At 43.7% G+C, this 20087-nt stretch overlaps 2 protein-coding genes across 4 annotated transcripts; both read right to left on the bottom strand.

Annotated features, from left to right (window-relative positions):
• Positions 1-409: 409 nt before the first annotated feature.
• On the bottom strand, positions 410-10426 carry LOC148885886 (transmembrane protein 184B-like). 2 transcript variants are annotated; one of them, XM_089019120.1, is made up of 10 exons: positions 10017-10426; positions 9052-9285; positions 8408-8573; positions 7854-7944; positions 7707-7782; positions 7523-7614; positions 3989-4158; positions 3727-3921; positions 3536-3562; positions 410-2201 (listed from the first exon to the last, which is right to left on the bottom strand). In XM_089019120.1, the coding sequence occupies exons 2-10, from the start codon at positions 9283-9285 to the stop codon at positions 1972-1974; spliced, it is 1281 nt and encodes a 426-aa protein (XP_088875246.1). In that variant the 5' UTR covers positions 10017-10426; the 3' UTR covers positions 410-1971. The 2 variants fall into 2 exon arrangements, with proteins under 2 accessions (XP_088875246.1, XP_088875247.1); XM_089019121.1 differs by lacking the exon at positions 3536-3562.
• Positions 10427-12734: 2308 nt separating this feature from the next.
• LOC148885885 (casein kinase I) lies at positions 12735-19972 on the bottom strand. 2 transcript variants are annotated; one of them, XM_089018787.1, is made up of 11 exons: positions 19762-19969; positions 17409-17499; positions 17194-17304; positions 16916-17064; positions 16373-16601; positions 16133-16303; positions 15901-16049; positions 14474-14669; positions 14209-14348; positions 13356-13424; positions 12735-13278 (listed from the first exon to the last, which is right to left on the bottom strand). In XM_089018787.1, exons 2-10 carry the CDS (start codon positions 17482-17484, stop codon positions 13392-13394), a joined length of 1254 nt encoding a protein of 417 aa, XP_088874913.1. In that variant the 5' UTR covers positions 17485-17499; positions 19762-19969; the 3' UTR covers positions 12735-13278; positions 13356-13391. The 2 variants fall into 2 exon arrangements, with proteins under 2 accessions (XP_088874913.1, XP_088874912.1); XM_089018786.1 differs by having other exon boundaries at positions 16133-16601; positions 19762-19972.
• Between the last annotated feature and the right edge of the window lie 115 nt (positions 19973-20087).

Below are 20087 nucleotides of genomic sequence, written 5' to 3'. Positions count from 1 at the left end.
GCTGGACACGCCCACAAGATGGACCCTTTTGTCATTCAACCGAGCACCGATAAAAAAAATGTTTCTTCAGCCGCCATTGTATTTATTTGAAAGAAGTTCAAAGAAGTTCAAAGAAGTACAGATGACGGCAAAATATTTTTTGAATCGATTTACCACTCCTTTACGACTTAGAGCCTAAACAGAAAGCACTCTTTTTGTCACAACATTTAGTCTTAATTACAGGACGAGGCTCGTTGGAGCTTTATGGGGCTGCCTAACATTCAGTTTTAAAGAAATTCACGGTGGTGCACGTAAAATGCAATCCGGAAGATTGCATTTCACAAATTTAACCATGCGTGACTTTTTCATAATGATTTAACAGTGTATTTTGCAGGTAGTGGTCTCGAACACAAGGAAACATACTTGATACTTCTGGGTTAAACGTTTATTTCCCTTTCAACACTAACAAAGCCCAACAGCATAAAAGTATATAATACCAACAATACACAGTTATAATGTATACAACAGAAACATAACAGAACTGTATAAAAATTGAAATAGTAAAACATAGTACTACATGTAGCAACGCTATCATCCTGAAATGTTATACAGTGCTTCAACTGTTATTCACAACATTGTTTTTCTCTCTGGAATGTGTCCTCCGATTGAATTATGGGATCTTAAAATTGTATTAAGAAGTGTGAGATTCAATGAAAGGCTGGATAAATGATGTATTTATAATTTCAAACATGAAGTTGTCAGAAACGCAACTAGAATAGTTGTCACAGCCAGAAAATTCCATTTCCACAGCCTCCACATTTTGGATCTCGTCACTTAAGCCACATTCGACACACTGTTTTGCATGTGGCAAAAACATGCAATGGTTAATTTGAGGCAACGTTGTGGGTTTTGCCGCAGTGCTCCACCATCAAACATTTACAATCACAACCACAAACGTCTACAGTTGCCGCAAAAACACAAATTCAACAGCACCTCATGAACAAAAGTCTACTCATAGTCCGTCTTGAAATAATAACATCAATATGGGTTAGTTTTCGGTCATGATCGTGATTGACTGAGACAAGGCTCAGTATCTCTGCATCATAAAAGTCTATTTTAAGAAACAAGTGCAGTCATGTTTATCCTCTTTCACGTCTTTGTTTATATGCCTGTTACAATTTACCTACTGACTCAATGTTGCCTTGCTCCAGAATACATCCAGTGACCTTAATTGTGGGATTACAATCCAGTGCACACACCACAACTGGGCCATACTGCATATTCACTAATCTGTGCGGGGGCGTTGCCCTTCTGTCAATCTTGCCAGCCCACGAAAATCTCTCCTAAATTACATCCCTTGACAATTTGCAAATATTAGCAGGCCATCGGCGTCAGTCATGGCATGACAATGTTGTTGTTTTTCATCCAGACCGAGTGCCGCGTGCCATTTCTGGAACAACAATGTTCATAACTAATCCATATTCTGTGTTACACATAGAGCATATTTGACAATAAACTTGTACTTGATATTCAAGGTTTTATACGGAACATTTTTCACCAATCTGTATATCTGTAAATAAAGCCGTGATTCAATAGGAAAGAAAAATCCGTCAGTGTGTTCTTAATGACACCATGTTTCACTCCTTTCACTATTTGGCAAGTTTTCGGCACATCTTTAACCCAAGAATGAACATGACAAAAGCCGCCACAAGTCAGAAAATGAGGGCGGTTTGTCGCTGCGGCTCAATGTACGTAGAGTAGATGTCATCCGGCGTTAGCCGCGTGGTTTAAAGTGCAGTGTCAGGAAGCTACATGTCGCCATATAGTGAATCAAAGATACATTGCAAATACAGCTTCCATGCTCTAATGGCCTCTTTGACGCTAATAATAAAATGTTGCCGCCAAATCCACATGTTCTAGAAACACCCCAACATTTCCTTCAATTCTATGGCTTGGCCATGGGCTAACTAAGGTTACGGTGAAATGTCAATCTCAGAACTCATCGTCAGAGCTGAGCAGCAGTGTCTTCTCATTGTCCCCTCTGGTGCTGAGGTTACTGTGGCTGCGAGAGAGGGCTGGCTCTCCGCCTCGCTCCAGGGTGGATTGTTGGGTGTACTGCTGATAAGCGGGCGAGAAGTTATGGATGGCGTCTTGCACCATGTCCCCTGGGTTCATCGTCTCCTTCAGACTGCTGGAGATGCTCTTCATTGGCGCACAGCGGCCTGCAGGTGAGGGCAGAGGAAATTGCCACTATTGTCACTATCGCCGAGCAGCATAAATGCGGGAGGGAGGGAGGGAGGCAGGGAGGGAGGGGGTTACAAAGGGTTAGGATGAAGAAAAAAAAAACTGACTGAAAAGACACACTCAAGTGTCCATTCCCAACGTGGACGACACCTTAAGACTATTTTAAGGTGAAAAATATGGCTGGATCAACACATTAGATGAACTAATATCAGTTAAATGGACAACAAAATGGTGATATCCAAAAACGGGGGATGATTTAAGAAGACAGCAGCATTTTACATGTATTTTGGATTCTGGAGTGCGGGAAATATCAAGGGAGTATTCAATAAGATGACTATCGGAAACAAATACAGTGATACCTCAGTTTACAAACTTAATTGGTTCCCAGAAAGTGTGTGTAAGGCGAAAAGTTTGTCTGCCAAACATTTATTTCCCATTAAAGTAAGGAATAGTCCATTTCCAGGTCCGCATCAAATGTAAATTTCTACTAAATAAGCCTTAAAACTACACAAAATATACCTGATTTTATGTGCTATTGTATTGTAATTACAGAAATAAACTGTACCGTATAATAAAATCGTTTTATTTACTACCTTTGTGATGGTCGTTGTTGTAGTTGCCTCTTGACGATATCCGAGTGAAGTTGCCGTGCTTTCTCGGCGATTAGGCCCTTACACACTGCCCCCTACTAGCTGCTTTTGGCTAATCCAAATCAACAGAAGTTTTTAAACCTTTTCTATTGCCTGAGACCGTTGTTTAGACAACACAGAAACAACCTTAGCCACACGCAGCAATGGTCGACTTAGCGTACTGGTACCGGGACGCTAAGTCACTTTTCGATGATCTCCTTTTTCGGCTTGATCGTAATCTTCTTTTGTGTCCTTTTCGTCTTAACACTAGACTGTGGTGGGGTCTTTTTCGGTCCCATAATAGCAAAAGTACTTCACGTCTGCACTCACTGGTGACGAAAACGAGTCCGCCAGACACCGTGGCGCTGTTCGAGCGTGCGGTTTGGTGTCCATCCGCCAAAAACGAGTCCGCCAGCCACCGTGGCGCTCTCTGGTTTGGTTCGTCCGCCGAAAACTAGTTCGTATGCCAAGATTATATTGTGGCGAATTTAAGGTGAGAAGCTGGTGAGTTAAAGTGTTCGTAAACTGGGGTATCGCTGTAAATATAACTCACATCAATTCAAAACTAAAATGATACTCTTCAAGCCTAGTGAAACATTAGAAGAAGAAGAAAAAAACAGAACGGAACATGGTGACAAGGACGAACATATGCATCTGGAACAAAGCTTCCGGGTCACACCTACCGTACTGTCCATAGATTGGGAATGAGCCTTTTAATGCAGCACAGCGAGGAAGAAAAAGGACAAATAGAAATATTGAATTCAGACAAGTCAAGAACAGACTGACTCAGAAAAGAGAGCAAGAGAAAAACCACAAGAATTGCCTGGCGCTTTAAGAAATCTCCTAAAACTAAAGAAAAGAACTAAACCCTCACCATATGAATCCAGTCTTTTGTCCATGTAGACCTTGTAGGTGAAGGCGTGGCGCAGAGCAACGGCAGCAAAGAACATCTCAATGCAAATGATGAAGTTCTGGTAGCCGGCAGCGACGGTTCCCTCGCCCACAGAAAAGTCGGCGGAGTTGATCTGCGGAATGGCACCGCATTTCTCAAGAACGGCCAGCAGCGTCCCTGAATCGAAGCGAAGACTTTTAGCCGTCCAACGGGAGACACGCACATTCCGCCGTGGTGCTCTTACCTTGCCAGAAGGAAAGGAAGATGACGGACTTGACCATGAAGAACTTGAGCACGGGGCTGTAGGGGACCAGCAACTCTCTTGTGGCAAAGTAGAAGAGGAAGAGCGCATACAGCGACAGGCTGACTGAGATGTTGTCGATGATGGTCACGTACAAGTAGCCGCTTGCCACACTGGATGAAAAGAACACATGAGAGAAAGTTGTGAAAATGGCAAAAAAACAACAACAACAAAAGATCCAGTTCACATAATCATAATAATAACATAATCATAGGAGTCCAAGATGGCGCCCAAGTAGGCAGCCGTCAGCAAGTGCTCTGATGAGCCTTGCTTTTTTTGGTTGTTTTTGTCTTGTTTTGTGTTTTCTTTTGTCACTTTGTGTTGTTAAGCGTCGTGTGGAACGGATACGGATTGTTTTTCAGCATTTTTGACCACGACATTCATCAAGGAGGAGACTGTGCTGAGCGCTTGCGCCTTTTCGGCAGCATGAATATGCCAGGACTCTTTTTGAATGGGAGGAATGTCGCTGCCATTCGACTGCCATCGCTGGACACCAAAGGGGCCATTGTGCTTTTTTGCGCCTGTCATGGGCAGCATCTTCACAGCCCCGCTTTGTTCAGCGGAAGGTCGGTGCTGTTGGACAGTCTGCGGCTGGATGGATACATGGCTTGAGGAGCCCGCGATAAGAAGGAAGGAGCGTCAGCGCAGAGCGCCGATGCGTATGTGGAACTGTTGCGGCTTGGAATTGAAGCAGATTTATGTGGAACAGGAGATATGAGACAATCTCTTTTCGTCAATGGATGCTACAGCTGCGTGTTTGCTTTCAACATTTAGCTTGTAGTCGACGTGCACATTCCACCATGATGTCCCTGATCCACTGGTGGAAAGACGCTTTGATCCTCTCCTCTTTCATCTGGAACTGCTTTATGTAACAAAGAGGGTACAGAAAGTGCTTAAGAATGAATGTCTCTCTGTGTCTTTGTGTTGTCATGTTATTTGTTATTTAGTTTTTTTTTGTTCTTTTGACTTCAAGACGGCGCCGCGAGAGTGGCTGCCTTTCCAGCAGCTCCTGTGTTTTGCTTTTCTACTTTCATTTCTTTCATAACTTTGGTGCTGTGAAATGTACATTTCTCCACTGCGAGACTAATAAAGGCAAATCCAATCCAATCCAATCCAAACATCATACAATAGCCTGCTTAGGCAAAACAGGTTAGGCAACATTCGTAATGCTGATGAGGTGATACCGGTGGGAGTGGGGCAAATAGGCCAGTCGTTAGTCAGGAATGTAGGAACAATCCGTGGAGCCACAGGGAGGGGTCCTCTGCTCCCCCCAACCTGAGAGTAGGGACCTATCATAGCCGTGTCCGGCGCCGCCATGTCCGGCCGGACATTAGGGATATATAAATAGGGCCGATGCGACCAGTCAGACTTTAGTTGGCTGACGAAGCCTCTTGGATAGGAGGCGAAACGTCCGAAACCTTCAAAATTGTACAGATGACGGCTGAAGAAACCTTCTCATCCATCATCATAATCAAGGCATAACTCATCACTCACAGGGCGCAAAGAACTTATAGACATACGTGTGCATTCGTCAGCATGGGAGCACTGGGGAAAATAATTGCATGCGCTTGTATTTTCATTAATTTTCACGGCGGAATGTCTGCTGAAGAAATATTCACGTGCACTGCATTTAAATATTGAGATTGTGCTTTTTTTGCGCCTGTAATGGGCAGCATTTTCTCAGCCCCGCTTTGTTCAGCGGAAAGCTCGGTGGTGTTGGACAGTCTGCGGCGTGGGTCGAGGAGCCCGCGATGAGAAGAAAGGAGCGTCAGCGCGGAGCACTGATGCGTATGCGCAACAGCCGCGGCTTGGAAATGAAGCACATTTACGTGAGACAATCTCTTTTCGTCAATGAATGCCACAGCTTCGTGTTTGCTTTCAACATTGAGCTCGTAGCAGACCTGCGCATTCCACCGTGGCGCCTCTGATACACTGGTGAAAAGGAGGATTTCATCCTCTCCTCTTTCATCCGGGTCTGCTTTATGTCATAGTCTTTGTCTTGCGCTCATAGAGTACATGGGGAAAGTCGTTAAGATAGCACAAATCAACTATCCATCGTTTATGTTCCTGTTGTGTTTATAATTTGCTTTGTGTTGACTATTATGTGAACTGCTTCATACAACAAAGAGGGTGCAGAAAGTGCTTAAGATTGAATGACTGTCTTTTATGTTGTTTTGGCTTCAAAATGGCGCGGCGAGAGGGGCTGCCTTTAAAGCAGCTCTGTATTTTGTTTTCATTTCATAACTGCTGTGAAATGTACATTTCTCCACTCCGAGACTAATAAAAGTTAATCCAATCCATCGATGAGAAGGTTTCTTCAGCCGTCATCTGTACAAAAGTGAAGGTTTCGGACGTTTCGCCTCCTATCCAAGAGGCTTCGTCAGCCAACTAAAGTCTGACTGGTCGTATCGGCCCGATTTATATATCCCTAATGTCCAGACATGGCGGTGCCGGACACAGCTATGATAGGTGTCTACTCTCAGGTTGGGGGGAGCAGAGGACCACTTACTGTGGCCCCACTGATTGTTCCTACATTCCTGACTAACGACTGGCCTATTACCCCCACTCCCCCCGGTATCACCTGATCAGCATTACGAAAGTTGCCTAACCTGTTTTGCTTAAGCAGGCTATTGTATGAACGATCCAAATTGAACCTCACCCCACCAGAGCGGTTTAATGAAGGATTTTGTTGTTTTATAAGAATCGCTTCTTTTACCCCCTTTCAAACCATCTATATTCTTTCGCTAAGATTTTAACCTCATTGTCGTCAAATGAGTGGTTGCTAGCTTTTAGGTGCAAATGTACTGCCGATTGAGGCCCACTAGTATTATCCCTGCCATGTTGATAAAGTCTCCCCAATGTACTGCTCTTTACAATTTTTATTCTTACAGAGTATTGAATAAACTACATGACTTTGTTTTTTTTTTGGCAGCCTATCTTTTGGATGCACTAATTTTTGCCTTAACGTGTTTATCGGTTTGAAATAAGTAGGAATTTTGTGTTGCCAAAGGACTCTTTGTAATTTTTCAGAAACTCCTGCAATGTACGGTACTGCTACTCCTCTCCTTTTTGTATCTTGAGAATTTTTGGTTTCATTCCCTATTCTTTCTTTCTGTCCTCTGCCCCCCCAACCTGAGACTAGGGACCTATCATAGCTGTGTCCGGCGCCACCATGTCTGGACATTAGGGATATATAAATAGGGCCGATACGACCAGTCAGACTTTAGTTCGCTGACGAAGCCTCTTGGATAGGAGGCGAAACGTCCGAAACCTTCACATTTGTACAGATGACGGCTGAAGACACCTTCTCATCGATGGACCACTCCTGTACGACTGAGAGCTTACACAGACGAATCCAATCCAACGTTCGTGGAATCCCAATCAAATAGTAAGGGAGAAAAGCACGTGACAGAACCACTTTGTCATTAGCCTTGATGGCTGCGACCGATTGTCGCTAAGCTCTTGCGGAAAACCTACTTGAAATCTCCATCTTTGTATTTTCCAAAAGCCTGAAGAATGACGGTGATGACGGCCATTAGTGGTTTGACCACACAGAACTGCAGAGTGGCCTGGGTGAAGCGCAAAAGCCAAAGTCAAGTCGGTATCGTGAGGAAAACGCATCGGAATTCTTTGATTTGAATAGACGGTAGCGCATTTGTACCTGTTTGCAGAACCTGAGGAAGCCAATTGAGTAGGTCTTGCCCCATAGACAGCAGGTGCCGTACACGCAGCTTGACCTGGAGTCAAGTGCAAGTCGAGCATCGGTGCACACAAAGTTTTTTGGCGAGGGGCGCCGAATAATACTCACTCAATGGGTTTTCCTCTGATTTCGGCCATGATGGCACTCTCGCCTCCCAGATATTCGTAACACAGACTCAGGAAGTTGTAGATGACGAAGGCTGTCGAGAACACAGACAAAAATCACCCCTTGACGAGCAGAGATTCCACATTGGGCTGCCGTGGGACGCCAGGATGTCAAGACAACATCGGGGGGGTGAAAATGATCCAATTTGACTTGCGCAGGATGACTTTGCAGTTTCCATTAATATTCAATCTTTGTAGTTAGCTCGTGTCCTCAATCACGTTTTCTTTCTTGCCTCGCTGTCCTCTGCTGAGCTTCATACGGTTGCTAGGAAACAAGCTATCCCTTTTCCTGTAATCCTCAATGGGCCGCCGACGTGGAAAACGAAGCATGAAGCCTAAGCAGGAAAGGCCCTTTATCACGGGGAAATCGCAATCGATACTTTCTCAGACGGACATTGACTCGTCTCTGTGGTTACTATGGTCGAGTACCACGTCACACTCTCCGTCGTCCGCCCTGAGAGCAGAATCAAAGTGTTTATCGGGTGAAAGCACACTCACCTTCGTAGCAGTCTCGAACCGTGTCAAAGTACACGTAGTACTCCTCATTGGTAAAGAATAGAAGGCTAAGCCAGGAGTCGAAGGCATAGATCGGGACAATGAAGAGAATCCTCACGATATGCCTCTGCTCGTTTGGGGAGCTGTAATAACGCAAGTGCGTGTAGATCTACGGAAAGAAAGAGGTCACATGTTTTCGTAACGAGAGCCGTTTGAAACATTGACGTGATGCTTTTTTGGAATTGCATCCAAGACGATGTGAATAGCCTCCGGAAATAAACAAACAATGTTCCACCTATCACTTTTCTTTGCGTGTAAACAGTGCAAACCTTTGGCTTGAAAAAAAACAAAACAACAACAACAACAAAAAAAGGAGGGGGTGACAATTATTCACAGTAACACTACACTCCTCTGATATGGCCGATAGCTTAGAAAAGCGGACAAAGGTCAACAAATAAGCTCCACAGCGACACTGGAGAGAATATTTCCTGTGTGAATTGATGTATGTTCCGTTTATAGGTGTTACCGCCACGCATGTGTCAAAAGTAGAAGTAGCTCAAAGGTTTATACAATTATGGGACCATCTTTACGGTTTGTATATTTTGCCAAAAGCACTCGCAGCGAAGAAAACACAGGACCGTCTTTACCTGGTGACATGTGATCAGCAGTGCCGTCCAAACAAAAAAACCTGATATCGTTTGGGCCGTCGAGGTCATGAGGAAAATGGGCTGCTCCGCGGTGACCACTGGGGTTTCTGGTATGAAGGAAGAATTTGAAACCTGAGGGGGCATGGTCGCGGGTGCCTTGGGCGCAAGGCCTGCCGGAGAGTCATTCGTCAGCCTCTCCGACAAAGCCAAGTCTCGCCTCCAGAGCCCGCTCATCTGTTTTTTTAGAAAGGAGGGAGAAGAGGTATTTTAGGTATCAGCACCCTGCTGGTTAATGGTTGCCAGGCACCACCTCGAGCCCTGCTGTTTTCGGCATACAAAACATCTTTGCTTAAATAGTGCTTTACCACATTTCTACTAACGTTTACCCACTCGCTACTGATTAGTTGTGTGTAAAAAATAAGAATCAGTGTGATTTTACTTATTCAAGCTCAGACTGAACGAGAGGGTGAAAACGTCAGGTACATCGATTAGAAAGGAAATTGTTCATTGGGTTCAGTATTATCCTGCTGTGGATTGACCCATAAAAGGCAGAGGTCATTATAGAGCAGAGATGCTCTAGTAATCGGTTGTCTTTGTTACAGGTCAACATGTGTCCGCAGGCGACGAGGCGAGGCTGCCTGGCTCACGCTTGTCATCTGCTGACTCAAATTGTGTTCAAATGCATTGACACGGACTCCGGTTAGTATTAATAAAAATACATTTTATTTATAAGCGCCATTCAAAGCTCTCAATGACACTTTACAATCACAAAACAGGGACATAAATAAAAAGAGATAAAATTATACATAAAAACAAGAACACGTTAAAACAACTCATTTTCATTATTATTACTCCTTATGCATTATCCTCAGTATTTTCATTATACGTTATAAAATAGAGTGTAATTTCTAAAACGTGTTTATATACTGTACACATGTTTATCTTGACACAAGTATGGTACGTACCTCCTCTGCAGTTGTCTGGTCAGCGGGACCGTTTGGGAACCAAACATCAATTTAGCTCATCACGGGTGGGTTACGTACTTTTATTCAGAATAGCCGTCCCAATGGTGGCATTCCGACGAACGAAACTTTGCACTGCTGCTCCAACACCAAAAAATATTTGTCCGTTTGCAACAGCTAGCAAATGCGTGTAACAGCTGGGGGCTTGAGGCGGTCGATGCTAGTTAGCGTTAGCTTGCCATTCAAATCCTGTGTCGGCTTGTTGTTTTTCTGCGGACATTCAGGTGACAAAAAAGCAAAGGTTTGACAAGCCTCAAAAGGAGTAACGACGAGGATATTGTAAGGGCCTTCTGAAGACCGATACGCCAGTGCCGTTAGTCCTTCACATCGCCACCCATGGATGTGAATGCAAACGTGACGTCACAAAACAGCACATGCGCTGTGTGTCTTTTGCCACGTAATTATCGCTGTATAACTTCTTTTCCTTTGGGATTTTCCCTTCAAGGGTTACCACAGCGAAAAAAATACATAAAAAAAGCATATGAAATACATTCCAAGAGGATAAAATAACTTTGTACATTGCTCTGCTATTTTTTTTGATATCACAAACACCCACGCAGGTGCCCCACTGCGGTTTAACAGAAAATTTCCCGATTGGTTCATACTGAACAGAGTGACGTCCCTTCGTTATCTGAGGGTGTGTACACTTGGGCAAATACACTGATACCTCAGCTCACGAACTTATTGGTTCCCAGAACATGCGTGTAAGGTGAAAAGTTCGTCTGACGAACATTTATTTCCCATAAGAACCATTAAAAATTAGAATAATCCATTCCCGGGTCTCCATGAAACATAATTTCCTACTAAATAAGTCTTAAAACTATAGACCTTATTTTATGAAATATCAATGTGCTATTGTATTGTATTGTAATTAAAGAAATAAACTGTACTGTATCATACAGGCGTTTTATTTACCTTTGTGATGGTCGATGATGTAGTTGCCTCTTGATGATATCCGAGTGAAGTTGCCGCGCTTTCTCGTTGACAATACCCTCCCCACACTGTCCTCTGCTATCTGCTTTTCGTTAATCCAAATCAACGGAAGTTTTTCAACTTCTTCCATTGCCTGAGACCGTTGCTTAGACAACACAGAAACACCCTTAGCCACACGTAGCAATGGTCGACTTAGCATACTGGTACTGGGACGCTAAGTCACACAAACACACACCTCGTTCGTGTTTTTCGATGATCTCCTTTTTCTGCTCGACCGTAATTTTCTTTGGTGTCCTTTTCGTCTTAACACTAGCCTGTGGTGGGGTCTTTTTCGGTCCCATAATAGCAAAAGTACTCCACTCAATAGCAAACCATGTCTGCACTAAAAGAAAGGGGATGACGAAAACTAGTCCGCCAGCCAACGTGGCACTGTTCAACCCCGTTTGGTGTTCATCCGCCAGCCATCATGGCGCTGTGTGGTTTGGTTCGTCTGCCAGCCAAGACTATATGCTCGCGAATTTAATGTTTGTGAGGCGAAAAGTTCGTGAGCTAAAGCGTTCGTAAGGTATCACTGTAGTTGGTTATGTTTACATGAAGCAAAGGGGGGAAATTAACAAGCTCTGCATATTACCATCTAGGCCCTAGAATATAGGGCCTAACATAACTATAACGTCGCATATATAACGTTATGAGATGTGGTTTATATCAAAAGTACATGGCATATCATACAATGGTGCAAATTACAAAGTGATGCAATAAAGCCTGCAAGAATGTGAGATTTATTACTTCATAAAATATACACAAATACTGTTGTAAATAAAGTGTTAAAGAACTGTACAAGAGATCAGTACACAATACATAAAGTGTAATTGTCACCTCAACCTATTTCACGCCCGCCCTCCCCAAACACACGCACGTATATACAATAGTTACAGTGCCACTGGGTCATGGTGCCCTGTACACACAGTACCAGGCTATTTACACATCCCTGCAATGAAGTCTGTTAGATTCATCGTTAGGACATCAAAAAAACGTGCAGGAGCTTGAAAACAAAAAAGTGACATCAGGCAATGGACTCATTTCTGTGGCGGGAGTATAAAAAGCTCTGTGTTCTACATAACATAAGACAGTATTTGAAAGGAAAGGAAAGATAAAGCGGGAAAAACATGTCACTGGTTCCTTCTGGTGACAAACTGAAAGACATTGTGAAAATAATGAACATAAATAGTGGAAAGAAAAACAACCCCAAAAACAAAAGCAACCTTTAACTCTTGTTGGGGATGACACTGTCAGTTGGACTCACACACACGCACACACATTCATGACCCAGCTGGCAGAGCAACATTGATGTCCAAAATGTGGTACTGTAAATACCAAAACTGTGTAACTCATTCCATTAATATGCAAATATCTACTTTACACCTTAAAACAGAAGAGACATATTGGCTTTTACATTAAAATTTAAAAAATAACAATATTTATCGTGATGTAAACATAAAAAATGGATGCTCCACCCACCTAGATCATCCTTTAATGGGGTACATCAACTCCTCAATTTCTCCTAAAGGTAAAAATAACGTTAAAAAAAAAAACATTTAACAGTAAGAATTATCATAAAAATTGCAGCTAGTCTTTGTCGGTTACAAGGGTGCAATGATGTCTGGTCAAATACACAGGTTGTTTCTTGAGGATTCTGCCTCATGATCTTGGGAGTGTTTGCTTTTGTTAAAAAAAAAACAACAACAACTATCATTAAGATTATTGAGCACACAAGCGATGAAGAAATCAGGGCTTGATATTTTTGATGGTTTGAGATTGAAGGGACAGTCACAAGCAACTCACAGAAACAGAAAGATGAAAATACGAGTGCCAACTTCCCTTTTCCATCATTCCCACAAAGGGCGAAATCTACACTCAGACAAAATAAAAAAAAGGGCGTGTGCGTAGTTGAATTTTGAAATTAAACATGCTTTTCGCCATCATCCACTTGCTCGGTCAAGAGTTCCTTTCAATGGCGTTTCAAGGAGGCGGGCAGTCATAAGCAACCTCGATGAAGCACTGTCACTTTTTGCCTGGGCGTGATGTTGATCCAAGTTTTCGCAGAGATTTCATGAAAGACTGGATACTGGCTACTATAAAAAGTACTTCCCGCGATCCTGTTGGAATTTGCTGTACTTTTCCAAAGATCCACGTCTCCATTGGCATCCCTCTTTTTGGCAGTCGTAGTAGAAATGAAGGAAAGGGGACCAAGCGACAAATTTACCTTGCAGCCCTGCAACAAGAGCAATTATTAGTCATCAAGTAGCGTGTTTTTGGAACTACCACGTCAATTAAACAAAGAGATCTCACCTGTCACTTGCATGTTCATGCAGAGCCAAGGAGATTTTATTTGCCCATGTGCTCGAACGGCACGCTCACCTGCACGGAAAGCACACGTGTGACTAAGGTGTGGTGCGAACCAGTTAAAAACGCTGCGTGTGACTTGTAGGCATACTTGATCTCACACACAGCGTACATTTAGAGCACGGGTTGGGAACCTATGGCTCGCGAGCCATATATGGCTCTCTTTATGATTAAATCTGGCTCGCCGATAAAAAGTAAATAAATATTCTCGCTTTTTCGCTGTTCATTGGCTGTAAGCGCAATTTTGATTGGATGATACCGACCTATGTGGCCATTCATGTTAAACGGCCCTTTTAAATAAACCGGACGAGTAAAAAAATGACAAATATCGTACAACTCGGGTTGAATGGACAGAAGGATTCGCCTTTGTGGAGAGAAAAGGTTCTGATTCTGATTTGCAATCAAACAATACATACCACGGATGAAACAGTCGAGTGTCAGTGGCACTTTGACAAGCCCAATGCTAACGTTAGCATCAATAGACTTCTGCGAGAGGCCGCAGAAAGCAAGTGTGGCAGCTAATGAGCCGTGTGCAGGCTAGCAAGCAGTAACTTCGCGTATGGATTGCGATTGCTTTTTTACCAATCATAAGGAACGGAAAACCATTCATTATCACAAGTTATTTTAAATAATACATTCAGACATTTTGTTGACATCTCACGCGTATATACATATATGTGTGCGTGCGTGGCTCTCACTGAAAAACATTACAATATTTTGCTTTTATGGCTCTCTTAGTTACAAGGTTCCCGATTTAGAGCATTCAGAAATGCCCATTGTGTTTTGAGTATCATCTCACCTGTGACGTGGAAATCCTGGATTGGTCATGACGGGCCGTCAGGTCAGAGGACGACACGTTAGCTGGAGCACCACGGTGGAGCCGCATGCTCACCTTCCTTTCCCTCTCTGCGCGGGAAATGGCGCGAGGCGACGTGTTTCCTGAAACAATCCATATACAGTCAGCGATGTCGGATGACTGTGAGTTTAGTTCAAACAAATGCCGGCGATTTAATTTAGATTTAAACATCAGCTGGGAGACTTTGGTTCTTCAGGTTGCCACTCACCAGACTGTTGGACGCGTGAAGCGGGGTTAGAAAGGGCCTGTTCTGGTCCGTTTCTGACTCTATTGGCCGGTCCAGGGTTGGGACCTGGCGGGAGACCTCGTGCTGCGGAACCCCTGGTAGCACCACCGATCCGATCGTCCCTCTCATCGCCAGTCCTCCTTTCCCGATCTCCGTCTTCGGTCGTCCGCGTTGCTCCCTGCAAGTTAAGGTTTTTCTTCAAGTTAAAATCAACAATGGATGACAGCGTCATCGAACCAGCCGTAATTTACGGACTATAAGGCCATTTTGTGTTTGGGAGCCTTTTTTTACTGAACGAGTTGCTTGTTCCGTAGCCACAAAGGGACACAAGTCTTCTTGTGCCGGTCCCAAGCCCGGATAAATACAGAGGCTTGTGTCAGGAAGGGCATCCGACGTAAAAGCTTGGCCAAAACAAACATGCGGATCAAAAATCTAAAGATGGAGGACACTGATTTGCTGTGGCGACCCCATCAAGGGAAAAGCCGAAAGGAAGAGAAAGAAGAAGGCGCAAATTGTGTCACAGGATTTTAACCCTGCGGCTTATGCAACGATGGGGCCAATTTATGCATTTTTTTTTCCCTAACGGCCGCCAGCGGCGCTCAAATCGTTGACCAAAACTGGCCGTATGCAGGGAGTAATTGTTGCTAGTGGATTCTGACGGCGTGGAGGAGTGTGAAAATAAAAATACAAATCAACCAACCAACCAACCAACCAACCATCACCAACGGGTTTCAAAAAGTCCGTCCGCTGGGTGACATCGAGGACAGACCAAGCTCGAGAGTGACTTTACCTCAGGATGAAAGTGATACTTTCAACGACAACGTAAGAGAGAATGAGAGCATATCGGACGCTATTGCAATCCGCCACCCAGGAGGAAGACTTGCATGGTTCCCGTGCACGGGAGCAAGATGAGGACGGCTCTCAGCGACTCGCTATGTTTTTGTAACCAGCCCTGTTAGTGAGCACTAACACGTTTCTTCCATGTCTCAGTGACTTGGTACGTTTTTGTACCCAGCCAGACCTGTCAGCGAGTGCTAATGTGTTGCTGCCGTGTCTCAGTGACTTTTCCCGGCATGTTTTTTTTTTTAAACCAGCCCTGTTAGGGCTGTGTTACTACCGCAATGCTTGTGTTGCTGCTAAATAACTGGCACTGTTTTGAAAGAAAAGTTAAGGTATGTTATAAAAATGTTGAAAACCTTTTCTTTGTAGTCTTTCTTTATAAACATGCAGCTTATAGACAGATGCGGTTTATGTATGTACAAAATATTTTCCCTTTAAAAATGTGCAGGGTGAGCCTTATAATCAGGTGCTCTCTATAGTCCGGAAATTACGGTACTCAAAAGGGTTCTGTGTCAGGAACATTACAAGAAATAAGTAAGTAAATAAAATGAAACAGTTGCTGAACTTACAAACTTGAGCATATTCCAGTCAAAGACATAATCATAGGAAAAGCCCTGCCGGTGGAAGAGATTCCTGAAGAGCTGTCGCAAGTAGGAGTAATCTGGCTTGTCGTCGAATCGGAGTGATCGGCAAAAATTTAGGTAAGTGGAGAACTCCGCTGCAAGAGAAACAAACAAATATGTTCACGCTTGAAGGTTTTAGAGGGGGAAAAAAAAACCCTGATAATTAAGCTTCACATACAAGGGTATCCTTTGCAAAGAACCTCAATCGGCGTAGACATTTTCTTCTCACTGATTCGTTCATACTTCTGTCTCTTGGTAGCTGCCTTGAGGCCTTGCCAGGGTAAGGACCCCAGGTTGAAATACATGAGGACGTAGCCGAGGGACTCCAAGTCATCGCGTCTGGATTGTTCTGGGAAAAAAAGTTTCAAAGAGTTAAGAGCGGCAGAAAGACAAGACGACAGCCCCGCATGATGCTTACCAATTCCGAGATGCGTGTTGATTGAAGCGTAGCGCGCCGTGCCTGTCAGGTTCTTGTTCTCCCGGTATGGGATGTGCTGGTGCGTGCGGGCGTCACGGTACTTTTTGGCCAGGCCGAAGTCGATGATGTACACAAGATTTCCCTTCTTGCCAAGGCCCATTAAGAAATTGTCTGGTTTTACATCACGGTGAATGAAATTCTTGGAGTGGATGTACTCAATGCGACTTATCTGAAGATGGAAGAGAAAAAGGAGAAAGGAATTCAAATTTGGTTCTTTTTATATGCGGACAGGACAAAAAGCACAATGATTTGGACAGATACGCAATAATAAAGCCCGGACAACATCATCCATTGGAACTATCGTGAGGAAATACTAGAGAATTAAAAGCGCAACAAAATGGGATCGGTTTATTGCAAAAACAACGCACGAGGAAAGGAAAGTTTGAAAATGCAAATGTTTGCAACAAAGCCATTTGGAAGAAAATAGTTGTGTGGAAAACGGGAACTTGTACTATCGTATACGACCTTGTGACATCAAAATACCATTTGATCGGCCAAAAGTAGGACCGTCTTGAGGCTGAACTTTCGGGAACAAAAGTTGAAAAGATCCTCAAGGCTGGGTCCGAGAAGCTCCATCACCATTACATTGTAGTCGCCTTCGGCACCACACCACTTTATCGACGGGATACCCACTAGAAGGAACAAATACGCACCGTGAGCACAAGTATACACACACACACACACACACACACAAGTGTGTGTTCACGTGGCCCAGGGTGGGGAAAATGGTCACAGCAGGAAAAAAAAACTTTTGTTTGTACCTCCTCCTTGCATCATCTTATAGAACTTGCTCTCAATGTGCAACTGCGGGTGTTTGGTCTTCACGCATTCAAGTTTGATAGCGACCTCTTCACCAGTGGCAATGTTGGCACCTGCAGGGATACAAAGAAACAAACCTCAGCTCTGATCATTTATGGGTCCAGCTGAAGAAAATACAATAGTAAAGCTGGAAAACGGCGTTTCTTTTTCCATTTACCAAGGTAAATGTCTCCAAAGGAACCGCTCCCTATCTTTCGCCCAAGCCGGTATTTGTTCCCCACTCTGAGCTCCATGATTGCCAGCACTCACTGTCATTGAAAACAAACAAAACATTTTGAAAAACGGAGTGATGATTAAAAGGCAAAGAACAAGCGACCGCGAGATAACTTTTTTCAAGATGTGATCAAAATCTTAAAAAGAGTAATGTGGACTCAGTCATCAATATGAGCAGAGTTCAGAGGGGAACTGCGAGTGGATCGGCCAACGGCTGTTTGCCCTCCAGTCGTGCGCAACTAGATTTGTAGGGTCACTGGCCGGCGGTAGGTGATTACAGTGAGATCAGCAAAAATAGGGGGACACAACAAAACAAAACGTGGGCTCGGCACAATTCATAGTTGCCAATTGGAAGAGAAGTTGATTTTGAGAGCGGGGTGGGGAGGAAACAACCGGATGACTATGGGGACTTGGCACAGAAAAAAAGGTCTGCATGCATTACAATAAGTGCCATCATCTAATTACAGACACTCCCCTACTTACAAACATTGGAGTTACAAACAACGGTACATACAAATGTTTTTGTAGTAACATATAGTATTCTTTCCAGTTGTACATATCTTCATAGAGCATATATTTTATTAAATGTTTATTTTACAGTACAAAGCAATACAGGTTACGTATACAAGCCTTAAACATACATTCCACACAAAATATTGCATTGAAGCAACTTATGAACAAATTCACCTTACCAACGACCCTTCGGGACGCGTCTCGTTCGTAAGTTGGGGAGCGTCTGTACCGGTACGTGGCGGCTGGTGAATCGGTGACACACACTTTTACACAGGCTGGTTGAGATCAGGTCCATCTGGTTTATTTACTTTGCATCTGAATATGCATCTTTTTAGCTAAACGCACTGGTTCATTGTTAAAAATAAACCGGGGCAAAATAATACATCTGTATTGCTGTTTCCATAACAGTGGGATGTGAGGAGAGTATGTAATGAATATTATGATTACCTTGTTTAACTACATGTGATGGTTAAAACATAAAGCGCAGTAGACACTCAACGTGTACTGACTGGCGCACCGATATTCATATTTATACTCCAGATGTCATTTAAAAAGCTACAGTTAATAGTTTTCCTAACAGGGACCATTATCGTTAGGCCCTTGAGGGACACTAATGCATTCACTGCAATGATTGCTTTTTTATTATTATTTTATATTGCATATAACCATTCACAAGTTAAACATTATGTGGCTTACATGTTACTAAAATAGAATTGCATGTTGAGTCATGTGCCCAATTGTCCCCCCAAGCCTTGCAATAGACTAACAGTGTTTATGTCTGGAAAACAAGGGCAGATACAACTAATAAAAAGTTGTGTCTGTTAAATTTCCCTAGCCTAACTTTTACTTTCAGAGTTCTATGTGTAAATATGACAGAACCCCCCTTTGGGGGGAGATGGGGTCCGTGGAGTCACAATGTATTATCAGCTATTGTGGAAGTAATCAACAGGACACTGGCCAGGTGACATTTTAGTTCATATTTACAGGTCAGTATGTTTGAAGGGTTCCCTGCAAACTAATACAGTCTCAAAAGTGAACCCAACATGTCGTTCTTAATGTGGGCTTGGTAATATTTAAGTGCAAAAAGGGTAGCAACGGGGGGAGCAAGTGTCACAGCCCTGAAGCCAAAAGATTTCACAACCACGAATGAAAACCAGCAATCGTGACGTCATTCCGATGTAAACGCACATTACAATTTCGACAACCATTTCGGAGCTGCCCTACGACAGATCCAAATAAAATAAAATAAAATACATATAGTATACCGTGTTGCTAAACGCCAGCCAAGATTTACTCAGCTGTGTTAGCAATTTCACGAAGAGCAAGTCGATGGAGCTGAACAGACAAGAGCGAAATTCTAAACCGTCACGTTTCCAGCCCCCCGGGTTGGCTATCCATGTTGTGAAAACGGACATGTAGAAAAAAAATCATTTACATGCCTGAAAATGACTTTTAATAACGAAGATTGGCTGTCAATACACCGTTAGCGAGGAAGAGTATGCTAGCGTTATAACTCGAGGTGGCTTAGCCAGAACCTTGATACGTAACAATGTCATCAAGATTAACACAAGCTTTAGACTTTGAACGTCAAATAGTATGTCCATATTTCGTATTTTCCTTAAAACCACACCCATTGTCACACGAGACTGCTCTACGTTGATAGACATGGCCATCTCACTGCCCCCTCCCCCTATGCTGCTAAACCGTGAATAGTAGACTCTGATTCGGCCAAATCGGGTCCCTTTTCCCCCCTGGTTTCGACGGTACCCGAACCCTTCACTTACCCGATATTGGATTCGTAAGAAAGCTGGTTCTCTGAGGATTTTGCTCCGGTAAATGTCAGGCGGGTAGGAGCCTTGGGCGAGGAGGATTGGAGCGGATTCTAGCGGCTCTCATTCCCCCAGCTCGCCGCTCCGTCGTCGGTTGCGCTCCCCGTCGATCGTCCCTGAGAACCTCCGGCGGCACGAGCGGCCGTCCTCCCTAGCGCAAATCTGCCCCATCTCCTCTCCCCGCCCACAGTTACTTAAGCGTTGATGATGTCATTCTCGCAACGTCAGGGCACGGGGTTTTATGGAATAACGCACACATTTTACCCCTTGATACACAAAAT

Source organism: Hippocampus bargibanti, linkage group LG17 (assembly GCF_051943395.1).
Source record: "Hippocampus bargibanti isolate YZ-2025 linkage group LG17, ASM5194339v1, whole genome shotgun sequence".
NCBI classification, from domain to species: Eukaryota; Metazoa; Chordata; class Actinopteri; order Syngnathiformes; family Syngnathidae; genus Hippocampus; species Hippocampus bargibanti.
Note: the sequence above shows the minus strand (reverse complement) of the source record. Positions and strands in the feature narration are given on the sequence as shown.